Here is a 26,219-nt window from a genome sequence, read left to right as displayed (position 1 = left end):
ACCAAGTATCTTTCAAAACAGTGCTGAAGGGTATCTTCAATTCGAGAGCTCGCTGAGCACATCCTTTGACCACCCTATGCATCCTTTCAGCTAACCCATTGGCCTGAGGCGAATAGAAGGCTGTCTTTTGATGAACAATGTTAAAATCTTTAAGAAAATTGCAAATTTCGTGAGAAACGAATTGGACTCCATTATCAGTGACTAAAAACATGGGAACTCCTTCAGAAACAAAGACATCCTTAAGAAAGTCTATTACTGTTCTTGTGTTAGCCACCGACACACACTTGGTGATCACTCACTTGGAGGTATAGTCCACAAGCACCAGAACAAACCTTTCAAAAGATGGTAAAAGTTCAAACGGACCAACTATGTCCAAACCCAACTTCGACCACACTCTGTCAGGAACTTTGACAGGGGACAAAGGAGCATTGCTGGGAGTGTGAGATTGGTCATTGGAAGCACAAGATAAACAATCTTTAACCACACACTCAATCATCCAATCCATACCAGGCCACCAGTACTTTTCCCTCACCCGGGCTTTTGTTAGACTCCTGCCCAAATGTCCCTCATGAGCAAGGTTAATTATTCTGTCCCTGAACACACTGGGAGGAATTACTCTATCACCTCTCATGAGATTATCACAGCAAAATAACAACTCCTCCCTCACAGCCCAAATAAGATTTCATGTCTTGATCCAAATCCCTATACTCAGGCCAACCATGACTTACCACTCCTTAAGAAGGACAAAATCTTTGTCACTACCTACACCCTCCAACCACTCCTCGGACGAAAAAGCAGGCTCAGCGACCCAAAATACACACTCAACTTCACTGCAATCTGAGGCATGACCAACTGGCAAGCGAGAAAGACAATCTGCAGATTTGTTAGTCAACCCCGGTATATACCGAACAACAAAATTAAACTCTTGTAGGCCTTCACTCCAGCGTTTGAGTCTGGGTGTAGTGTTCTCATTATGCCGGCATGAGAAAACCTGCACCAAAGGACGATGATCTGTTCGGACCACAAAAGGAATCCCCCAGAGGTAAAATTTAAAATGTTGTACAGCCCAGAACACACTCAAAGCTTCTCTCTCAATACATGAGTAATTAGCTTCCGCATCCTTAAGAGCTCTAGAGGCAAAAACAAGTGCTCTGTCCTCACCATCCACAACCTGAGAGAGCACAGCCCCTAAACCTTTAAGACTGGCATCCGTCGTTAGAATAGTCTTGAGATTGACATCAAAATGTCCCAATGTGGGCATCTTACCAATACCAGCTTTAATACATTCAAAAGCTTTCTGGGACACAGACCAGGCAAACTGTGTTCCCTTTTTAAGCAGAGCCCTGATAGGCTCAGCTACACTCGCAAATCCATGTACAAATTTAGAATAGAACTCAGCGAGACCCAAAAACGACCTCACCTGATCCTTGTCTTGAGGAATGGGAGCTTTCACTACACTCTCAGCTAGTTCCAACTTGGGTTGTATGCCCTCCCCAGAGATCACATGGCCTAAATATGTTACAGAACTCAACCCCACACAGCACTTGTGTCTCTTAACTGTGAGTCCCGCATCCCTCAATTTTCTTAACACCATATAGAGGGTCGTACAATGTTCTCTTTCGTCTTTCACATATATCAAAATATCGTCCTGAAAAAACATGACATTAGGTATTTTCCCTAACACCATTTTCATGACTCTCTGGAAACAAGCTGCAGCAGACTCCAACCCAAAGAGCATTCGCAAAAACCGGTAAGCCCCCAAAGGTGTCACGAAAGATTTAAGGTGTCTTGAGTCTTTGTGCAACATAACTTGGTGGTAGGCCGACGATGAATCAAACACACTGAAAATCTTAGCTCCTGAGAGAATGCTGAGAGACTCAGATATATTGGGTAAGGGTTGACGATCCACCCAAATCCACTCATTCAGTCCCCTCAAGTCCACACACATCCTGACACTTGCCCCCCCCCCCCCATCCTTAGGAGCAAGAACAATGGGGGCAAGCCACTCTGAAGCTTCGATCTCTTCAATGACTCCCAAATTAAGCAGTCTCTGCAACTCAGCTTTGAGTGGTTCAACCATCATGTTGGGTACTCTCCTCACCTTGTGTACACAAGGAATGGCTCTTTCCTTAAGGACAATGCGATGCTCAAACCCCTTAAGACAGCCTAAGGCATCTGAAAAGACCTCTGGGAACTTATCAAAACACTCACAGCTTGAATCCAAAGAGTCCACCAACATAACTTGATCCTTGGGATCCTTAGCACGTTGATGTCTCCATCCAAACAAATTGTCCCCTCTTTCAGCCACATAAACTTTACCCATTGTATGCCTGTCCTTAAATTTGATAGAGGCTTGAACATAACCAAGGACGTTGATCTTAGAACCCACATAGCTAACAGGATTGATATCTGGTGACGACAAGGTCACATTGTCAAGACCCACACACTCATCCCACTGTTTATTACCAATCATGGTAAAAGGCGAACCTGAGTCAGCTAGAACAGAGAAATCATACCCATCAACCGTGATCTTACATTCAGGCATTATTATTCCGTCAGCATCTACTTTCCCATCATCAGCCCTAACACTCAACAGTATGGTATGTACAATTTCAACATTTTTCTGAGGGTTACGGGCTTTGTCAGAAGCTTTGCAGACCCAAGCATAATGCCCGTTAATACCACACTTGTTACACACCGCCTCTCTAGCAAAACAGTGCGGGTAATTAGAAAAGTGCGAAAAACTTCCACACCTCATACATTTAGGTTTAGGACAAGTAGATGCAGCTTTGTCACTAGAATTACTACCCCCATCAGCGGAATGGCCGTCATGTTCCACTCTGCTTTGAACACCCTTAGAAGGGGCACGCATACGTGCGTCCTTCTCAACAGTCTTGCTATTATTAGAGGCAGAAATCTTTGCTAAAGTATTGCAAGTCTCAGAGTCTTCACCCTCTTCTATGACATGTACTTCACTAGGTCTCTGCCCTTTTTCTTCTTTGTTCTTCCTGATTTCTTAACCCACTTGGAAGTGTTCTCCATACCCGCCACAATGGCCACAGCTTCAATTAAGGAAGGATTTTTCGATAGAAGCTTCTCCTGGACACGAAGACTGTTAGTGCATCTCACCAACTGGTCTCTCACTAATGAATGCGAGAGATCACCAAACTCACACGTACGTGCGAGAGTCTTTAAGGCTGCAACATAGCTGCCTACACGCTCCACGGGACCTTGGATCCTGGTGAAAAACGTATGCCTTTACAGAACCACGTTGATACGGGGACGAAAATACTTCTCTAGCATGATCAAAGACATTTCGTACACATCACTCGGAGAACCATCACCATTAGGGATAAGATCCATGCTGTCATAGGTATTCCTTCCTTCCACGCCCAAATTATGAAGGAGAATGGCTTGTTTCCTAAAAGCCGAAAACTTTTCTCCCCCAATCGCCACAATGTACGAATCAAAAAGGTTTTTCCACCTTTTCCAGGGAAGAATAGGATCACCTTCCTCTGACAAAAACGGTGGTGGCTGCGACATGCTAGAGGACGAAGCGAACGCCATTTTTCCAAAATCAAGAGAAACCTTGAAACCTTAGTAAAGCCAGTAACACCTGTTATTGGAATCGTCCCAAAATTTATTGTCTCCGGAAAATACCCAAAATGAGAGTTGTAAGCATTCTTCCGCTCTCATTCAACATTTGCTCTAGAAGTTTGCAATAATTCATTTGCGTGTTTCCACCGTATGCATGTCTACTTAAAGTTTTGTTGAAACGAAAAAAAAAAACCACACTTTCTTCGTTCCTTCGTGTTGTATGGTTGTCAGGGTAACGCTACGAGATGGCCGCTAACGCGATGATGAGCGTGCGTTCCAAACATGCGTTCCAGAAATGAGAAATGAGGTAGACCAGCCGCTCGCGGAAACCAGCTTGTGGGTCTAACGGTACGATTTGAAGAACTCGTTAATGCTCCCAAAAATGCTCCCAAACTCACTTTAAAGTTGCTAGAGCGTCGATCGTCGTTTCTCACACAAAACTTTAAGGAAGGAGATGAGATTAGAAGTCCCAAGACAGAAAGAACGTTATCATCGTAGGGGAATTGGTGCTTAGCCGTGTTGCCCGTCCTCAATCAGGCAAAGTCTACTCGTCGCCAGTGTAAAGAAGTATCGATCCGCTTAGAGGCAGTAAAGTGGTAATTTAATGACAGGTACAGCGAGATCGGTGGAACAGCACCAACCGTTCAATCGTTGTCTCTCCCTCCTTCGTATGAGCGATACATCACACGATGCATCACTCCATTCCCTGACATGGAGAGGATTCCACAGTGTAAATGGATAACAGCAGTATAAATCATAACACATTTTTCATTTTCCCATTTGAAGTTTCGATATTGCATGTTGTCCTCCCCTCCATCCTATTGTAAAGCGCAGTGATTTATCCTTTGGGATCTTGTTCGCGCTATATAAAACTTTAGGAATAAATAAATAAATAAATATGAGAAGCGGTTCTGAGGGGGTCACTCCAGGCTGAAGCATCTCTGTCAAGACGTTCGTCTCGACTGCCACAGAGGACAACCTAATGTTCAGCACCTAGGCCGCCCTCCTCACCACCATTGCCAAGGACGCTCTCTCCTCTTTAGTCACCGTAGGGGTGGAAAGCATGCCAGTATCTGGAGAAGTGTCCACTTCACTAGCCTGCGCCAAGTCCTCACACTAGTCCATGTTTGGACTTAAAGGCTGGCATTTTTCAAGGTCCAGCTACCCCCTCCGAATCCTAGCTCATAGGAACAGGGCTCAGGCTGCGGTCGTCCAACGCCCCGCTGGAGTCGGGTGTCAGAATGGGGACGGGAGCTTCGGCATCAGGATCAGTGCCGGTGAAGATCAAAGCGGTATGACCGGCGCTGATCCAGATCCATCTGTAGATCCAAGGGACCCTACTGGTGGCAGGGCTGGAACCACCAAGATAGAACCAGTAGGGTCCCCTCCCAAGCCTGCAAGACTGAAGGCACGTGAGAAGAGGTCGCTCAAATATGAGGCACATGGCTTCATGAAACTCCTGGAGTTGAGCGGGAGTCACTTCGGCTCCCGGAAACTCTGGGAAGTGCGAAGCCGACCTTGGCGCTGGCTCAACTGCGGAGCCAGACGTTATATGTCGACGGTCCCTCGCTTCGTCAGCCGACAGACGAGAACAAGTCAAAGACCTCTTCCACTTCTTGCTTTTCTTCTTTTTGTGGGACTTAACAGAGTGGCGCGATGTCTTCAAATACTATGAGGATCTTGAACTCTGTGACTTACCAGGACAAGTAGTTTTGCAGTTTGAAGAGTTTTCTGGATTCACATGCCGTGCATTATTACGCCATCTAATGGTTGGGTCTTGAACAGTTTTTTTTTTGTTGCTGTTTGGGGCGTCAACCACCATTTGGTGCTAGGTCTATTCCTGGTGGGACATCAGATGGCACCCAGGAAGTTCCTGTGCGTGTAAGCCATCTTCAGATTCTATTTTCCCTTTTTTTTCTTGTTGGGAATGTCTTAAATTCTGTTGTCTCTAGATGTTAGTTCTTGGATTTACGTGATATCCTGTCCCACTTGATAGTATTACTCCTTATAGGTGAGGTGGGTGGGTCACATGTGAATCCAGAAAACTCTTCAAGCTGCAAAACTACTCCTACTGGTAAGTAACCATTTTGTTTTGCAGCACGAATCCTTTTCTGGATTCACATGCTGTGCTCTGGATTATGTATCGGCTTCTCCTTCGTTGGAGTGGCTGTTTTAGGATGAGGAAGACTTTGCCAACAAGTGTAGAAGTTCCATTTGTCCTACTTTAACTTCCTTAGTCATCTGTATATCCACGCAGTAATGCTTGGTGAAAGTGTGTGGCGATGCCCATGTTGCTGCAGCAAATATGTTGTCTATTGCCACATTGGCCATGAACACTAGAGTTGCTCCATTTTATCTTTGTGAATGTGCCTTTGGGCGTGTGTTCAGGCTTTTCCCTGCTGAGGCATAGCATATTTGGATTGCTTCTATAATCAACGAGCAATTGTCCCTTTTGTCACGGGTGCTCCTTTTTTGGAATTGGAGTAAGAAATGAACGGATTGTTTTTATGGATTTATTTTGTCTCTTGTCTCTTTTAGATAGTACAGCGAAGTCCTCCTTATGTCCAAGGTATGGAGGCTTCTCTCTAGCCGGGTTTGTGGATCTTTGAAGAAAACTGCTAGCTGTATGGTTTGGTTTAAATGGAATCTGCTTACTACCTTAGGTAGGAATTGAGGGTTTGTCCTTAAGATAACTTTGTATGGTTCCTCAATAGTCAACGCTTGTAATTCACTTACTCTTCGTAAAGATGTTATGGCTATTAAAAAGGCAGTTTTGATGGTGATGTATTTAAGTTCTGCTTTGTGCATGGGCTCGAATGGCTCTGTGATTAGTTGTCTTAGGACTGTGTTTAAGCTCCATATCGGTGCTGGAGACTTTCTTGGGGGGTGCAATTCTTTTTGATCCTTCAAGGAATCTTTTGATGACTAGTGCTGTGAAGAAACGCTTGCATGACTTCCCCCTGGTATAAGCTACAAATGCCCCCAGGTGCACTTTGAGACTTGAATAGTTGATGTTACTGTCAAGCAGGTGTCAGATATATAAGCACGGTTTCCTGCTTGGAAATTGAGCTCAAGGTATTGTTTTTTGTGCACCATGTGGTGTACAGTTACCACTTTGCTGTGTAGCATGGTCTTGTGCTTTGTTTTCTTGCTTCTTTCAGTATTTCCATTTTTCTTTGAGGTAAGTTCAAATGTCTAAACTCTATGTATTCAGGCGCCAGGCTGCTGGGCTGAGCACTGCTGGGTCTGGGTGAAAGATTTGGCAGTTCAAGCAGACTGGAGTACCAGGTTTGTCTTGCCCATTGAGGGGCTTGGAGTATTAGATTTGTTCCCGGTTGTCTGGCTTTCTCTAGGACTCTTTGTATTAGAAGAATTGGAGGAAAAGCGTATGTAAATGTCCCTGGCCAGTTAACTGACAGGTGGTGATGTAACTGGGAGGCGAAGATTTGGCATTTCTTGTTCTCCATTGTTCAAATAGGTCCATCACTGGGGTACCCCAGAGGTTGAAGTTTTGTTGCAAGGTTCTCCGTTTCATTTCCGACTCTCGGGCGAGCTGTGGTTCTGTCTGCTGAGTTGATCTGCCCCCGCGTCGTCCTCTCCTGACAGGTGAATTGTCTGCAGGCTGATTTTCCTTGAATTGGCCTATTTCCGAATTTCCTGTGCTAGTTTGCTTAGGGTGAATGACTTCGTACCTCCCGGTTTGTTGAGGTAGAACATAGCTGTGGTGTTGTCCGTTTGAATTATTACTGTTTTCTTCACTATGGGGGCTTGGAATGCCTTCAGTGTCAGGAACATCGTCTTCATCTCTAGGAAGTTGATGTGCTTTATGGAGTCCGGGTCGTTCCATTGACCCTGTACAATTAGGTGCCATGAATGTGCTCCCCCAACCCTTGTGTGACGCATCTGTTGTGAGGGTCACTGAGGGAGTTGGAGAATTGAAAAGTCTGCCTAGTGTTATGTTCTTGGATGCCCACCATTGTATCTCCATCTGAACTTTTTGTGTTACAACCACTAGATCTTCCCATCTCCCCGTGGCTTGTGACCAACTGCTGAAAATCCACTCCTGAAGAGGGCGCATGTGAAGGCGCGCATGAGTGATGAGGGAGATGCATGATGCTATCATGCCCATGAGTTTCATGACAGTTCTCGCTGTCAGAGACTGAACCTTCTGGTACAGGCGAGTTTGTTTGATAGCTTGTATTCTTCTTTGTGTCTGGTATGCCCACGCAAGCTTCGCAAAACTGCCCCTAAGAAGGTTTTTTCTTGTTCAGGCATTGTGGATGATTTTTGGTGGTTTATTGAAAAACCCAACTCCTGGGGAGGGTTGATTACTTGAGGTAGGGGTAGATTTGGATCCCTGCCCTTCTTAGGGATGCTGCAACTGCTGTTAGGCATTTTGTTGAAACTCTTGGTGCTGATTTTATACCGAAAGGGAGGTCTTTGAGTTGGTAGTGAGTGGTCTAGTGGAAGAACCAGAGGTATTTCTTGTGAGCTTGGTTCATGGGGATGTGTCGATGGGTGTCTTTTAGAGCTATTGTTGCCATGAGGACTCCTTTTTGCAGCTGCTGGATTATTTCCTGTAGAGTTGACATTTTGAAGTGTTGCAAGCAAATGAACTTGTTTATGAATTTGAGGTCTAAGATTGGTCTTAGTGCGAGATCCTGCTTCAGGTCGAAGAAGTATGGCGAGTAGTTTCCTCTTTATGGAACCTTTCCTATTGCTCGTTTCTGCAGGAGTTCCTTTATTTATATTCTTAACTGTAAGAGTTCTGATTTTAGGAACTTTTTCTTCTTCGGAGGGTTTGCTCGGGGATTGTTTGTTAATTCTATACAATATCTGTGTTGTACCAAATTTAAAATCCAACTGTCTGTGTTGATGTGTTCCCATTGTCGCAAGCGGTGTGCTATTCTGCCTCCCACTGGTGTTGTGTGTGGGTCCTCTGTTGTGGGCAAGTCAGTTTGAATTTGCTCCTCCACCTCTCGGGGCTATTCTTTGCCTCTTCCTCTGCCTCAAAAGGGCTGCTTTGGCTGTTGTTGCCATGCTTGGTACCCGGACTGCTGGTTGAACTGCTATCTGCCACCTTGATTCTGTTGTTGTTGCTGGCCTGTTGAGAAGACTACTTCCTGTAGGTCTTCTGGTGTTAAAACCTCCTCTTTTGAAGGTGCCCCTCTGTTGTAGGGCTCCCATAGCTCTGGCTGTTTCATTGTCTTTCTTTATCTGTTGTAGTGACTCATCTACTTCCCTCCCAAAGAGGGCATCTCCTGTGAAAGGTCTGTTAATAATTTAGGTTTGAAGCGTGATATTCATAGCCAGGCGTGCTTTCGTAACATGGTACAAGTCCACATTTGTCTGCTAGCTGTATTGGCTGCGTCTAGGTCTGATTTCAGGCAGTTGTTAGCGGTGTTTTTCCCTTCTTGTATGATGGATTTATCTCTTTTCCTTTCCTCCTCTGGGAGTTTGCTCAGCAGTTCCTCAATGTTATCCCATTGTTAGTGGCCATACCTGTTAAGAAGAGCTTTGGAGTTTTTAATGCGCCATTGTGTCGCTGCTTCTTCATTTTTCTCCCAACCAAGTCCATTCTCTAGCTTTCTCTTTCAGGAGGTGGGCCAGTGGAAGAGAGGGCACTGTCCCTCTTTCTTGCTGCGCTGACAAAGATGGAGTCTGGCACTGTGTTTCCTTTAATGTATTTAGGGTTCTTTGTGGGGGATTTATATTTCTTCTCCATCCTTGGTGTTATCCCTTTAGCAGAGGCTGGTTGTTTGAAGGCCTCTTTTTCCTGGTCCAGATTGCTTGGTAGCATTGGGAGATATTGGGTCCCATTGGTGGATGGTATCAAAGTCTCTAGAAAGAAGCAGGAGTCTCCTTTTTCCTCTTCTAGGGACCACAAAAGAGTCAGCTGCTCTCTTGATGAGGATGTTGTATAAGGCTATGTCATCTAGTGGTGAAGCCTTTGAGGGATAGCAACAGATCTCTTCTTATGGCCTTTCTTTGTCGAGGTTGTTCCATTCTTCCTCGAAAGTCACCAAGGCTTCTTCCTTTTCTGGTGCGTAGAGTTCTTCTTCCAACTCTTCTTTGTGCGGTTCAGGGGTTGGCGCCGATTTAAGGATCTCTTCCTTTTTCTTCGGTGTCGACGGTGGGAATATGGAATTCCTTCAGGGCTTCGCCAAACTGCTTTTTCCTTTGAAGACGTGCCGCCATTTCCGCTTTGAGGCGTCTTCTTCTTTTCCACCTCAAAAGCCCTTTCTGCATTTGAGGCCGGGGAGATCCTCCTATTTGGTGTGGTGATTTCTGGCTTCCCCTTTGAGGCCTCTCATTCAGCATTCGCCTTAGGCGTTTGACGATCTTCCCTCGCTGGTGGGGTGGGATCCGTGGAGCTATTTTGATTGCGGCTGACCCTCTGTAGTCATTTTCTTCGACGCCTGGTCTGCCTTTTGTTGTACCTTATTTTCATGGCCCTTGGGTTCCGACGGTTAAGGGTTTCTTACCTTGCCCATCTTTTTCTCTGTGTTCTTCTTTGTTTTCTACGCGGTACGCCTCTTCTTGTTCCTCTTCTTGATACCTTCGAGTATCTTGAAGTCCGAGCCTCTGTGCGTGATTTTGCGGGCAGACCCTGTTCGCCCTTGTCGCTTGAGAGGCCTAAGTACCTCAACAAAAGTGGTTTCTGGCTCTGTAGCATCGCTGTATAGTGGTCTTCTCTCTGCTTTCGGCGCACCTTGACTGTCTTCAACACGAATGCCACTGCGGCCTGCAGTCCTGATCCTTCTGATCCTGACAGACGTTGTGTGGATCGCGATGTGAAAGTTTGTGATGGCACTTAGGGCAGAATTTGAAAGGGGTATTTTCCATTGCCCCTACCTCGCCCTTTGTCACTCCATGTACGTTGTTACGGTGTTACTCGACGAAAAAGTGGTATTCGGAGGTTCTTTCTATTCTCCGGTGTCTTCGTAGTCTATGATCGGTGGCATTTGTAGTCGAATTCTAGGATTCTTTCGGGGATTTCATCCAAATCTTCGGAGAGTCTCCCTTTGCTTCCAGACCAAACAGTGGAAAAAAGAATATAAACATGGCTACAACACACAGGAACTTCGGGGGCGCCATCTGACATCACGCAAGGGATGGACCTAGCACCAAATGGTAGTAGACTACGCCCCAAACCAGAGGCAAACAAGATGCGAGTCTGTCAACTGTTGATGACAGGCGCTGCAGTGCTTGAAGCCTGACTTCCTACTGGACATCCTTGCCACACCAGAAGCACTCTAAACAAACTTTGACAAATTGTCAAAAATATACAATAAAAAAAGTGACTGACAGGGTAGCTCTATCCGGATTTGCGTCGACTGGTGCAGAAAGAAAAGATCTGACAACAGTGAACTGGGACATCGCTTATGTAGTCATTGCATGTGTCACTTCAGGCACAGGCGATTCCACCGGGAGCCGATCAAAGCCACAGGGGTACTGCTCACGAAAAATTTCCAGATCCATTTTGATGCTTGGGGACAATTCTAAGGGAAGGCATACACGGCTAGAAGTCTCTATCAGATAAGTCTGATTACCTCGGTGAAGGGTCTCGCTGCTGCAGATGTCTACCTCTGATGAGAAGGAGTCTGTTAATTGAAAGCTTGTCTTTGCTGAAGGTGGTGCTACTGCCAGAGAGAGGTGCGATTCCTCTTATGATGATAGTACCATCTCTTGAGATTAACAAGCGGACTATGAAATCTTTTTCTTTTCATCAAGGGGATTGCTTCCGATATCTACGCTTCAGTCTTCAAATTGCTCTTATGTCAATGATGAAATTAACTAAGAGGAAATGTTCAATAAGGAAAGGCTTCAATAATTTTTGCTGACAAAGAGGCTTGAGACAAGTTAACCGGAGACATGAACGTCTTCAAAGTGCATGGTGGCAGGAATGACTGAATCATACTGCCAAATCCAATAAGTGTGCTCCATCACTTATCGCATTCTTCAGCACCAGGAAGTCTCCATTTAAAACATCCAAAAAGTGATCCAGCTGCGTATTCTTCGGCAAGTCATCTGTAAACCTTTCAATAGTTTCACACACAGATACATAGAGACAGACCGGCAGGGAGCATCACCAGCAGCCTTCATGAGCTGGCCATATTTCTCATCCTACACACTCCAACTTCATGTACTACTTGTCAGTGCAAAGTGATGGGAGGGCACAGCATCTTACATACAAAGACTATGAAGACAGTTAATACGTTTTTCCCTTCAAAAATCCAGGATTATGTGCTGGTGGTTTGCATTTCCTCCGCAGAAGAGTTATAGCTGTATTGGGGGCTGTAGGTGCAAACAAATGTTCCATGAGCCACTCAATTAGCCTTAATTTCAAAAGTGGAAGTCAGTTTTGAAATATATTCCTGGGTCTGAATTATAGAAGAATTAGGTGGGTGAAGCTATCATGATGACACTATGCTTATCTGCATAGTTTGTCAAGGTTATACTGAGCATGCCTGCCACTCCGCCAAGACATCACATTCATTCATTGCGCATTTACATTTTACAAAATACATCAAAATATATACACAAATACATTAAACAACAGAAAACAATAATCTTGATCCCCTATATGGAGGTTTCAAACTACATTCATTCATCAAACATTCTTGGCCAATTCATTCATACACACAATCAACAAACACTGGACAAAGCGGTCCTAATGACACCTCTCCTTTTTAGTGAAATGACTTCCAAACTCTATATATGTCATAACATTTTCTCTTTTGTTACACAATGAAAGTCCATAAGAACGTTTTTACTTAGAGCCTATCAAATGGGTGCAAAAAAGGACCGGTCTGGTATATTATGATGTATTTTGTAAAATGTAAATGCGCAATGAATAATTGTTGAGCGCACAAATGAGAAATAAACAATAAATGTTCTTCTGAATAAAAGGCAATTCATAAAGCCCTCCTTTCACGTTTTATCTCTCATGATAGGAGATATAAAAGAGATTGTTTTCAGTAATCCTCAGCTTGGACAGTTTGTTTTGCTGTTTTCTGTGAGAATATCTGCCTCATATACCCTCACACCATGTCATCAATTCCTAAACTCAGGTGGTGTTTAATACCACAAAAGGTTGTATGAAAGCTTGCGTCCTACCCCCTTATGCCTACAACCACTCCCTCAGACAATGACAGTCAGAACATAACTTACAAACTTAAGTAGTTCACCATTTCTTCCAAGAAAATAAAAAAAGACAGCATTCACATAAAACATTAACCTTTTTTTCTCCTGCTCTCGCTGACAGCAGGGATCTCTGGTGCTAGTCTACCCACTTCCTCCCTTAACTCATGTCAGGTCCATGGCTACAAGCTCAGAATTCATCTCAGAACTACACATACCTCACAGTTGCTGGTCATGGATGGCTATGCACTCTACCAAACAATAATGTAATCTCTAGCATAGTCTTACCGGATAAGCACAGAGAATTCTAGGTGGCAAGCTAATTGGCAATAATATAACATCGGAGTTGATACATATAATTTTCACTGGGATCAGATGTACATCCTAACAAGAGCAAATCATGTCCAGTTTTCATGGTTTCTTCTCATGTTAGACAGCTTTATGGCCTCAGCTCGCGGCTGTCGTGAGATCTTCAGAGCGCCTTATGCTCCCACTGTTTGCTCTATACAACCTGGAAAAAAAGGCTTGAGAGTCCATGTAGCAATACTGTGTTGCAAGAGTGCAATATTCTAGCATACGCTCGGTGAGACCAACCTAGGAGCCTTATTGTGGTTTCTCTAGCTGGGACACTTTGAAACATTAGAAAACCTCCCACAAGTGAAGCCATGGAGTGCAACTTTGTTTAAGAAGACCAGGAATAACATATTCGCAGAGACTCCAAGATCGTATTCCTTCCTACACTGTGATTTTCTTTCTGGCATAGTCACACAATTTCACATCCTTGGAGTACATCTTTCAGACTTGAAGTCCTTGTCAAGAGTTAGTATATGCATTTAGGAATCTGTAGAGGTGGAGCATTTCTCTTGAGAGATGACTTCTCATGAGCAGGGTCTATGGGAATCTACTAATCCAGTACTTGCTTGCTAGGTGGGACTGACACAGGTAGTGCTTTGTTACGTGCACTCTAAGGACAGCTATCTCCAAACTCGAATCTGATACCCTTATTGGAATACCTTTTGCTGTTGAGTGTTTAAATGTATGAAGCTCTTCAATTACAATTCTCTTGCAAGTGAATGCTTCGATATTGCCATCCATAAAGTTGAAGGTCTTGAATTTGTACAAATGTCATAGTAGGGTGTGACATGATGGCAACAACGAGTGTGAACAGAGAGTCAGTCTTAGCGTCTTCTGAGTTGGTGACAGAGGGGAGCTACTGCTCTCTCCCCCGTTTTCGGCACCCACCTTCTGGGGTATGTGGGTCAAAGCAGTATCAAACAAGCATTTACAATGCAATGGTCTCGGCATTGTTAAAGTTAGAGCTATTGGCATTGCTCATGACATTATTTTTGTTTTTAAAACATCTCAGTCTCTCTCTCACAAAAATAAGTCTTATTTGTGAGAGAGAGAGAGATGTTTTAAAGACAAAAATAATGTCATGAGCAATGCCAATAGCTCTAACTTTAACAATGCCGAGACCATTGCATTGTAAATGCTTGTTTCGGATGCTTCAGGTTTTGATACCCGCTACTGGAACAGTTGAAAACAAATGCAAAGGTGACAGCTTTACAGGCTACAAAGCCCTCTTCGAAGGGTACTGAAAAAACGTAGATTTTCCGTGACATCCACACACCTTTGCAAAACAACCAGAGGTTTGTTTTTACGAAGTGTATATAATGTTCCAAACATTATTTGAAGATAAGCAAAGAGGGAGAAGCTGGACGTAGTCTCGTGGGGTTGTGGTCACTGCTAATGCCCCCTTTGGAGAACAAATATTACATAAGGACGGCTTCTGCTTCACCCCCACCCCTCGACTACATCATGTGATCCTGGGCAAATCACGGTATGGTCCTGTGCTTCTATTCCCCAAACCCTCCCAATCACAAGCATACAAGTGTGATCCCATGCAGGTGTTACACTCTGTGTACAAATCTGACCCTTTGCAAGGCTTGTGACGATTCACGTCACACTGATTGTGGATTGGAGTTTACAGACTACCTGCTGTCATTATACAGCTGTGTATTGCACACTATCAACCTTAGAAAGATGAAAGGCTGAGTAGGCCTTATGAAGTTCGGACCTCTGCCCCTCAACATACACACCAATCTCCGCAGCAGGCGCTGAGCCCACTGACCCCTCTTGAAAAGTTGCACCAGAAGTCTGGATGTTTACTTCCGGGCGTAAAATATATACCTAATGCGTCACTATCTTCACCGTTCTGGTTTCTGTGCTAAAAATATTATCCTCTTAACATGACATTAAAAAGAGAAATCAAGCGACCCCCTCATCTCCCACCCCCTGGTAGCTGCTCTGCTGTGAAATGTTCGCATTTCTCTGTTAACAGCACGACTGCACCCCGTGAGCTCTTGTAAATGGGCTTAGAGTACCCTCTGCCCTGCGCAAAGCGCTTCATTGGCCATGCTAAATAAACAACGGCCACCCAAGCCCCCGATGTCGAAACCAGTAGCGCCCAGAAACCATTTGAACTCCTGCAACCAAGGGGAGGGTCTTCCTCCGTGACCAGTAGAGTGCCATCCTTGCCCTCACACCCAAGATAGTTCCATGTCACCGGAATATCACTTTCCCATTCGTGGCCTTTTCTTTTACCAGTGCATCCTGGGAGTTGTAGTCTTGGTTCACTTTAACGGGATCACCACCCCTGATAACAATGACATGTAAAAGCAAAGGCCAGGAAATGAAAAGAAGGGCGATGGGGCCATGTGGTCACCCTACCCGTAGCAGTCCACATCGTTCTACGCGTTCGCGATGCACTTCAGCGCATAGAGTTAAATCCGTATGCGGTAGGCACGGTAGACGCTTTGCTCACTGAAAAGTAAATTGCAATTAGCTCAGCTTTAGTGTAAATCTCAGTAGTGCTGGCTCAGCCGTTCATCCGTCGGATGATGATAACTTGAATACGTTCGAGATGCAAACTATTCTCAAAAACAGTGCGTTTGTGGTGGTGTCGACGAAAGAAACACAAGTATTACAGCTCTGCTCTGTGATGCCAGAACCCATGCTTTTAGTGAAGGGCCGACATAATACATTTTCAAGAGGAAAAGGCACTTTACCTCCATCTTCGCAGCAGGTGAGGGTCGTCCGCCAGAGCAGTCCTTGCACCCCTCCTTGACCTCCCACCCACAGCCCCTTACCCGCCTGCGCACAGCCCCCCTCGCACAAGAGTCCGCAGTGGGACAGTCCAGCCCCAGCTGAAAGCATCAACAGAGGCCAGGGAGTGACCTGACAAACGGCACAACAGCAGGAGGATGTGGGAGGGGAGGGAACAACAGGCAATCAGGGCTAAATTTAGAGCTCGAATCTAAACAGATACCCTGCTCTCCGGAGACCACGCAGGGATCCCGGCAGAGAGAGAGAAAGTGCGCAGGGGGGTAGCGGCGCAGCCCAAACATGGGGCCGCAGGGTGTGCTCTTCCGCTATCTCGCGCCCTCCCCTGCCCGTTTCTTCTCTTATTTAGGGAATTCGGTGTCACCGGACGGAGAGGACCGCGGCTGGAGCTCGAGGCCCTCTCCTCACTCCGGAGCAGGCCCTGTGAAGCGAGAGCACGGAGCAAGGGAGCATGTCTCACCCTTCAAAGACAGAGCTGGAGTCGGCCCACCCCTCCTCCGACTACATATACACATCTTTGCCATTCACTCGACGCTGACGACAACATCTCTTTAATATTTAGCATTCTTAAATACTGCACTCTTTGATATCATTTTTTCTAAAACACGTGTTTAAAATAATTTTACTCACTTTTGTGGTCTGTGGCGAACTCGAACTAATGGTATCCAAATTCAAAAGACTTCTCCACTGCAAGCACACTACTGCCTTTCTCCGAGGCAGAGCAGAAATGCCTCGGAGAAAGGCAGCGGCGATTTCGGATTCGGGGGCGTGTTTTGCTGTTATCTCCTCTTGCCATTGGCTGGAGGAGATAATTAGACTTTCTGCAAAAAACACGCCCCCCGATCCGAAAAGGACGGGGCCTGATCGGAGTGACGGGACCTCTTCTCCAATGGCTGGCCAGCATTGAAGAGGCCAGCCAATGGAGAACAGGGGAGAAGAGGGGCGGGTTCAAGCCCCTCTTCTCCAAGTCATTAAATCTCGGATCGAGACTGCGCAAGCGCAGCCTTCGAGCCGAGACCTAAAAATGATAGAGTCAGCAGCTTGCCTAAAGTTTTCAGTAGGACAAGACCATGAAGCACACTTGGAAGAGGCTCTAGAATGCTTAATCCTTATCTCTGATCCAGATTCTCAACTATTAGGGTTCCATTTGCTGTCAAATTTTGCAATATAGACACTTTCGGAATAAGGGCCATTTAGTAGATACAGGACGCAAGCAGCAATTCGCAACATAAAGGAAATTTCAAAACAGAGAACTATGGTGACTATGGACAATACAACATGAAAACTAAAGACTGCCCACAAAAATTATAGAGTGAACACACACAAAAGTATTTTGAATGCTCTGGTTTTCCAATGTAAAGCAGGCCGTTTATGTAAATAAATCAGTCAGTGGGCAGAGCCTAGTTTTCAGAGATCCAAGGATGAGGCAAGTCAACAACTCTCAACTACCAAATCAGTGAAATTTGACCTGGACAGTCAGCTTGCATGACTTACAGAAGCAATGACGTTTAGAACTCCAGGAAGCTGAGCAGTATTTTTGTAAGTGTTTGAGGGTCCTACACACCAAAAAAAACATTTATTATTTACAAATATCAATTAAGATTACATTGTGTAGCACTGTTTTATTTTATTATGGGAGACTGTTATATTCTCTAGTACCAGTACGTATTTTTCCAGCACAATAACAAAATAGGATTCTAGGTTTGGCTGTAATATTGGGAGAAGTACATAAACAGAGATATTTGGCAAGCTTAATGTAAGAGAAAAACGTAGTTTGCTCACCTGCAAAGTGCTTATATGGACTGGTGTTCCTGTCCCATTTACAGTGTTCTTTTTAGCTGCATTGCCTCCTTTCCCTTCTGCCTGTTCAGCTTTAGCTATCCTGGCCCTTTCAGCCGCCACTCGCTTTGGGCTGTTTAACAGTACCTGAACAACAGCATACTCAACCAGGGATGCAAACCCAAACAAAAGGCAAGCAATCAACCAAACGTCCAAGGCTTTCACATACGATACTTTCGGAAGTTCTGCAGCAAGAGTAGTACATTCAGAAGCCAAACTCAGAACCGAGAAGATACCTAAAGAGAAGAGGTAAACATTACAATTAGGAAAACAAGAACATTATGAACAAGTGTCAAAAATTAAAGAGATGATGAACCATTTCATTTGCTTTCCAATATTGTATTATTAATCTCCCAATAAGAAATATTATACATTAAAAACTATGGCAGGACATGGAGCACACAAAGAATGCAACAGCGTAAAGTTGTAGGTCTACTGATTTTATCCTATTATCAATTTATCACTACCATAGAACACCAATCAATAGTCGGAGCATAAGGAAAGAGTGACAAGATCTGCCCCACACATCAACTCAATGTAGACCCCCCCCATTGCAGTTGCCTCTTCTACTGGTCATTCAAAGCGTCCTTGTTCAGGCATTCATTAAGGGTTAAATGACAGAACTCCTGTTCAGCTTTGTTATGTGCCTGATCTTCCTTTCCCTTCACACTAATTCCAACCTCAGAGACACAACCAGATATTAAATATACATTCAGCATTCATGTACCACCAACGCTTGCAGCATCTTCCATATCCAAACCTCCACATCACACACTTTGCCCTAATAGAAATAAATCTATCCACCTGATGCTAATTGCTCTGATATGGGATTAGAAGAGGGTTGGTTAAAAATGGGCTCTAGAAGCCACTCCAGAGGGATCAGGAATAACCCACATTACTCTAATAGGGCACCTCAATATTTGGACTACAATCGGTTTAGCTGCTTGGATGAGGTGGATTGACCACATGATAACCCCAATTCGGGGAGTTATTTGAGGGTGAGCGATACCATCACGAACAACTCCACTCTGCATGGTCGTTCAGTTAAATGTATGAATGGGGGGGGGGCGGGGGGAGCAGATAGTGTTGAGAGTGCCCAGTTAGGGGCTCCTCTGGGCACTACCATCCCGACGGCCTGAGTGGAGTCTTAGCGGAAGGTTCCCTGGTGGCGGTTACAACGTTTGGTGAGGGATATGGTGCACCAAATCTGGAAGTTACACCTACTGCTGATCCACTAACAATTTTGTCGTGGAATTTAGCAGGAATAGGTAACAAAATAGTGTGTCCCGAATGGGGCTCGTTTATAGACCGGAATGACATATGCCTCTTCCAGGAAACCTGGGCTAGGGAGGAACATCATCGGAGTGGTTTTGTTTCATTTTCAGTCCCGGCAAGGTGTGTGTGGGGGGGGGAGGGGGGGGGGGGGGAAGGGTGCCTAATAATTTGGGTGCGTTCTCACCTGGGCTGTAGAGCTAGGGTTTTGAATACGTCAGAGGATCTCCAATGCGTGATTTTACAATGGCCGAATGATTCCAGGCTTGCTTTGGTCAACGTTTATTCAAGACCTGTGAGTATTACATCTGAGTCTGGAACCATTTAAGAGCTCTCTGTATTTTTAAATAGGATACCTCAGGGAACTACTCTTTTGCTAGGGGGCGATTTTAACTGCCATTTCGAGACGCTTATGGGTTTGACGGATAGTGATTTTTTGGAGGAGGATGAATACTGGAAAATACCTCCAGCAGTGGCCCTTCACCTAGGTCTTGGGCGCCTTTGGCCGTCCAAATTACGGCCCTAACTTTAAAGTATTCTATCAGGGCCTGTAATGGCCGATCAAAATCAGACATCCCCTCAAAATGTACTTTCAAAAAGTCCGGGCAAGAGTCTCGATTGGATTATATATTTGTTGAAAGTTTTGCCTGGGACAAGGTCATTGATTTTAGGATAGAAATTAGGGGTGATAGTGACAACAATCCGTTGATCCTAGAATTTCTATCCCGGGGCAACCCCGAAGGCTTATGTAACTCAAATGATGGCCTAGATGCCAGGTTCCTCCTATCCAGTAACAGGCGTAGGGTCAGGTGGGAAAAAATCAGTCACTTATCCAGCGTTAGTGGCAGAACTTTATGCGCAGGTAATTCCGGTGCTGGAAGCTATAGGTGCCTTAACGTTGCAGCATCCCACTACCGAAATATACCAAAAATTCGGGGACCTAAATTTGGAACTAAATGCTATATTGGCTGAGGCCTTCAATCCTATAGCGCCCAAAGATAGGAGAGGTAATAGACCTACATGGTATAACACCGCCTGTAGGAAGCTAAAAACAGAACTCCTCAGGGCTGTGAAGCTTAATAATAACAAGGAGCTAATAAGAGAAAAACGACTAGAATACAAGCAGTTAATATATCATGCCAAGATGGAGTGGGACAATGATAACTGGGCTAATTTAACATCTGCATTAAAATTAAGAGATGCCCGAAAGTTTTGGCAAATTGTTAATACGGGGTCGACCGACCCTTTACCGGCAATTGTACCTAATATCGCTGCTAATGTGTGGGAAGATCATTTTTCCATCCTCTATGGAGGGGAGTATTCCACTTATGATATCGAGCAGGGGGGACTACTATTCAACTCTACTACCGACTTATATGAGGTCGAGTTCATGGAAGAAGAGGTTCTTGCTGTATTAACTAAACTCCCAGCCGGTAAAGCCCCTGGGCTGGATAAACTTCCAGGTGACCTCTTCAAACATGAACCTAGGGTTTGGGCCCCTTATCTAATGGCTCTATTTAACGCAGTCCGGAGGGGCATGGCGGTACCAAGTACTTGGTTGGGAGCTGAGATAGTCCCTATCTTCAAGAAGGGCTCACCTCTCCTCCCAGCCAACTATAGGCCTATCAGCCTCATTGATGTGCCCCAAATTTTTTTTGCAAGGCTGATTTTAGATCCCCTTAGGGACTGGATAGAAGAGTGCTCCATTCTAAGCCCTTACCAGGCAGGGTTTAGGAGGAAAGTGTCGACTACTGACCAGATTTTTCAACTGATCCTGTTATTTTGGAAAACTGTCAAAGTTGAGGGTGGGTCATTATATACTATTTTTGTGGACCTCCGTGCGGCTTTTGACCTGGTCCCCCGGGCTAAATTATGGTTCGTCCTTTTACAACTGGGCATTCCTGCCCCCCTATTGAATATGATAATTCGATTGCATAGGGGGAACTACGCACAGATCAGGTGTGGAAAAATGGTGCTCTATCATCCAGATTTCCTGTTGACAGGGGAGTCAGACAGGGTTGTGTTTTGACACCCAGCCTGTTCTGCCTCTATGTCAACGGAGAATTTACACATCTGAATGAGGTTATAAATAGTGATGCTCCCAAGCTCGCTGGATCTCGGGTCCCTGCGATTATGTTCGCAGATGACACCTTATTACTCTGGAAGTCCCCGATGGGCATTCAACGAGTGCTGGATGGTTTTGAGAGACTTTTTGCCTCGAACGGGGCTTAGAAATAAATACTCTAAAAACAAAATATATGATTTTTAATAGGCTTGGGCAAAGCACTACGCTACGCTCGCGAAGTTTGCGAAGTTCGCGTTACTACGCACTACGCGAATTGCACGTAGCACAGTGCGAACACGCGTAGCGTAGTCTTGCGTAGTGCTGCGGTCATTTTTTGCTTGTTCGTGGTCCTCAACGTCAAGTTGGCGACCGCGAGCAAGCAAAATGACATCCCGGCGAGACTTTTTCCTTGTTCGCGATCAGCAACATCAAGTTGGCGATCGCGAACAAGGAAAATAAACCTCCCGGCGAGAATCCCAACGCGAGGAGGTCAGGTTTCTCATTGCGAGGGGTCGCGTATGCTCGCGACCGCTCGCGATGAGAAACTACCAGTTCGCGTTGAGAAAGCTGCCGCTCGAGTAAAAATCTCCTCGAGCAGCAGAAAACTACAGCTCGCACTGTGCAAGATGCCATTTTCAATGATTGCACAATGCCGGTTGCTTGTCCGCACTGTGCAATCATTGAAAACAACATCTTGCACAGTGCGAACATGTTACTACGCAGTTCGCGAAGTGCTACGCGAAGCTCGCGTAGTGCGAACTGCACTTTGCGTAGCTTCGCGAAGTGCTACTTCGCGAACTACGCCCACCCTTAATTTTTAATCCACCAGCAATGACACGCCCAAATCCGAGTATAGGGAGAGTTAGTTTAGAAAGGGTCCAGACCTTTGAGTATTTGGGGCTCACTTTAAATGAAACTATGACATGGGTCCCACACCAAATTAAATCTAAACTCAAGTTAGCCCAAACAGCGGGGGGTATTCTAAGACTTCTAAATTAATCAGGTGTCAAACCAATTGGCCCACCTCTTGAAATATATAAATTACAGGCAAGGGGGGCAGTAACCTATGGCGGTGAACTCTGGGGCTTTCACTGCCGTCCAGAGATCATAGTCACAGAAAATACATTTTTAAGGCAGTTGCTGGCCCTCCCCCCTAGTACTCCCTTATTGCCACTTAGGCTTGATTTGGGCATTAGACCCATAGACAAGGAATTGGGCCTTAAACCTCTAACATTCTGGCGGAGGATTTGGATTACCCCCGAGCTTCAGGATTATAGGAAAGAACTCTTGGAAGTCTTAGGGCTCCCTAATGTGGGGAAACATCCTTGGTTGAGGTATGTGAAAGAGGAATTGGGGAGAATGGGTCTTCCATTGTTGTGGTCTGATCCGGTGACAGCCTGCACTAGTGTTTAACGTAACCATCTGGTTAATCTGTATTATGAAACCAAACTAACCGCTTCTATACAGAATTCTCAATCCGCTACTTTAACACAAACTTTTATTGTGGTTAAAGATCTTTACTTCTTTGAGCATGTCTTAAATGATGATATCAGCCCACCTGCAGCGAGGAAATTGTATTTGCAGTGGAGATATGGTACCTTACCTATTAGAGCCCTTACGAGTAAATGGTCCCCGCTCTCCCCCAAAAAATTGTCCTGGTTGCGCTTTCGATCAGGAAAATGAACTGCATATACTATTTTTTTGCACTGCTTATCAAAAGTTTAGAAGGTGCTGGATTGTTCCTCTGTGCAAAAATTTGGGCTTTACGCATTGTATGCAAGCTTAACGAATTTTGAAAACAGACTTAACTACTGTAATAGTTTTTGCCGTGTCCTCATTTCTAGCAGCTATGTGGAGGAAACGAAGGATCTGTGATAACCTTGTTTGAAACTATATCCTTCCATTATAGTTTCATAGTTGCCATGAGGAGATTCCCTAAACTTTAGATTGTATGGAGGTATAATGTATTGATTACCATTATTGGCATGTCCCATGGGCGCCGTTTTTTCTTTTTTTGTTGTTGTAATAACTGTTTTATGTATATTTGCACTAATTTTTATCTTTTTTTTTTTTATAATACTTAATTGTAAGGATTCTCTTATGACAAATGTCGAAATAAAGAAAGATGATGATGATGAGAAATAAATCACATCTGTTAATGTTCATTCTGGCATAAGACATGTCTCTGTTATTGTACGTACCATAACCATGAAATCCAGAGCCAATTTTCATTACCAAGCCCTAACTCAATCCACCACCTTCATGTTCTAGAACGCACTGAATAAACTGTTAACTAAACACACCCACAAGACCGCTGGGGGCCACTACAGTCATAAGGGCATACTCCTTGTAATCTTCACTTGAGTAACATGCTACCGCAGCAAAATAAAACATCACTGAAGAAACCACAGAACACAACAAGATCATGTCCACCAAATATTCGATTGACCCTCGTCTCATAGACGTCAATCGTCTAACAGACCCAACCAATAAAATAATAAAGAAATGTGTTCTCATTAGAAGATGATATGCAATACATAGCACAGCAAATGCAACATCTATAACCATAAATTGGGCCGCCTCCTCATTCTACTTCCCCTGTTGGATTTGTCGGATTACATTTCCTTCCATTCAAAACATGGGGCACTCCAACCAAAATCTCATAGAACAATCTTGCTCCTTCCATGATTACACCAACAATCTATTCAAGCACAACTACATCACCTTAGCAAGCATGCCAGGTGCAACACAGTGGAAAATATTCCCCTATAATGCCATTAGCAACAGAAAAATAATGCCATAAACCCATGCCCTCAAGGGAGTTAACTTTCTGAAACATCTATGTTTATCACCTAGAAGACAGCTCATGTTAGACTTAACAGCCTTAAAGTGGTCTTCCCCCAATCATTTTGCTTGCTTGCATTGTAAAAGACGTGGTTTGTTCCCGAGCATAGGCAAAGTCAAAATGTCCAGTGTCGTTGAAACAATTGACAAAATCAAGTTCAATCCTTTTGTGTGAGGATTTATCTTTTCTTTATTTTCTCAGTTGTCCGGATCACATATTCCACAGCATCACGTCAGAGGTGCATGCGGCCAACACGTGTTTCGTCTCGGGGTAATACAACCCCCACGACTTCCTCAGGGCTACAAACAAAGATAGAAAACCTTTTTTCAAATAAAGAGAAATAATCATACATCGGTAGAGTTACACATTAGTGATAGAACAAAGGAACGACCTTAAGAACCCGAAACTCCTCAGTGAGTACTCACTACAGGATGTTTTGAAGTGAGTTGAGAAACTCCCATCACGTAGGAATTGTGGAGAGAAGTGAAAATACGAGATGTGAATCTAAGCATAGAGCAGAAACCAGAGAAGGAGAACAGGAAGAGAACACCCTGATATAAGGAGTGAAAAGGGTTGAGACGGTCTCACCCTAGATGTATCTATAGCTATAAATACTCAGTACAATATGGTGTAGGAAGCAGTGACCCTGAAATGTACCATGAAAAAGTGAAAGAAAATCCCTCGTTAAAAACCGAAGCAGTAGCCCCAAATTCCGCATAGGGGTACCGTGAATAAAAGCCCGATGGGCAGTTTATATAATGTATAAAACACTCACCCTATAAATATAATGATCAGTCACAAGCAACGAGTACGATGCAAATATCAATCAGCAAAGGAATACTATTAGTGCGTTTCCGGAACCTAGAAAGTAAAATATATGTATTACCTATCTAGGCGGGGACTGGAATCCACCCGAAATTAGGGAGTATTCTCAACATCTCGACCAATATCTACAGAGAGGTGTGCATATCAAAAAACGGTCATGGAGTAAAGTCCTCAATGTCTTAAACTGACCCCTATTTGAAATATCAAATAGAAAAAATAAATTATCAAATAATCTAATAAATCCACACAGGTCACCGTCGAGGCAAGAGAAAGAATAAATCTAAATCAAGACAACCCTGTTAAATGCTCCAAGTTTATTTTTCACAATCCAAACATCAGTGTCTATACAAAATTACCTCCGTTATAATACGAACAGCACAGTTCCAAGGAGAAAGTGTCACTCGGCAAATATTTTTCGGAAAAGTACAAAGTTATAATTATTGACTCTAAAAGCAGTACGCAAAAGAAAATGTAAGTTAAAAGAGTGTGAAAGGCGGAGTACAATTCAAAACTCGACAAAAATTCAATTTAGACCCGATACCCAGCTCCACATGCAATCGGCAAATCACAGGATCTATCTAGTGTGGCTGGTATTATGAAATCTACAATCGTACCTGTGAAGGAGAGTACTCCGTCAATATCTGGGGTCTTGGTGTGTATAGAAGCAAGCGAACGCCACATAACCCTCAATATATGCGACGCGCGAGCATCCCTGAGAGTTACAATAGAGAGAGGACTGACCGAAAAGTGAAAGAGTAGCAGCGCCATCATGGTTAACGATCTGACAGGATTAACTGGTGAAGGACAGCGCCATCTTGGACGACCAAAATATCATCCTGAATGCCTACAATAGCGAGCAGTAATAGCCATTGAGAGGCGAAGATGAAAGAAGGGAATTTAGGCTCATGTACTTAATTTCATATTATAGAGAACCAAAATGCAGACAGAAACTCATATAAAACTCTTAGCAAGAGTCGCACAATATGAGTGAAATTAATAATCATAGTTAGTGTCTGTTCAGTTATCTCCTCGACGAACCCTGTACAAAGATCCCATATTTGGGGGAAAATGTGGTCTAGGCATCGCCATCAATGTGATGTCACAGATGCCTAAAGTTTATAGAGACTAATTATTAATTACCAAATCAAAAACTATCAATACTGAGTGTCATGTAGGTTAGGACCCGAAAAAAACAACCAAATGCTACTATCATTGATATCATCTCAAGATGTGAGTATTGATAACAGTGTAATCGGTAATAATCAAGAGCGCCCTACATCAAAAGTACGTACATACGGACTCGAAACCCTGTAAGGGTATCTGAAAACTACATCTCTTCTTTAGATTAAGTCTGGATAAAGGACATTAAGTTTAGAGGGATTCATAAGAATTTAGGATATTATACGGAGAAATCCGTAGGAGGAGACTAGTAGGGAGAAGGAGAGTCAGTATAATATAAAAGCATATATTAAAGTGAACAGAGCACACGTCCCAGTAAGATCACCAAAA

The 26,219-nt window shown here is 44.2% G+C and overlaps 1 protein-coding gene across 2 annotated transcripts in view; it reads right to left on the bottom strand.

The window, feature by feature from the left end:
* The window catches only part of GLRB (glycine receptor beta), a 254,512-nt gene that overhangs the window by 50,392 nt on the left and 177,901 nt on the right, over nucleotides 1-26,219 (bottom strand). For both annotated transcript variants that reach the window (XM_085641718.1, XM_085641719.1), the window contains exon 9: nucleotides 17,647-17,939. In XM_085641718.1, coding sequence (XP_085497844.1) covers nucleotides 17,647-17,939 — 293 coding nt within the window. The remainder of the gene's footprint in view (nucleotides 1-17,646; nucleotides 17,940-26,219) is intronic.

This window comes from Triturus cristatus, chromosome 2_2 (genome assembly GCF_964204655.1).
Source record: "Triturus cristatus chromosome 2_2, aTriCri1.1, whole genome shotgun sequence".
NCBI lineage: Eukaryota > Metazoa > Chordata > Amphibia > Caudata > Salamandridae > Triturus > Triturus cristatus.
This window is presented reverse-complemented; position numbering and strand designations above follow the sequence as displayed.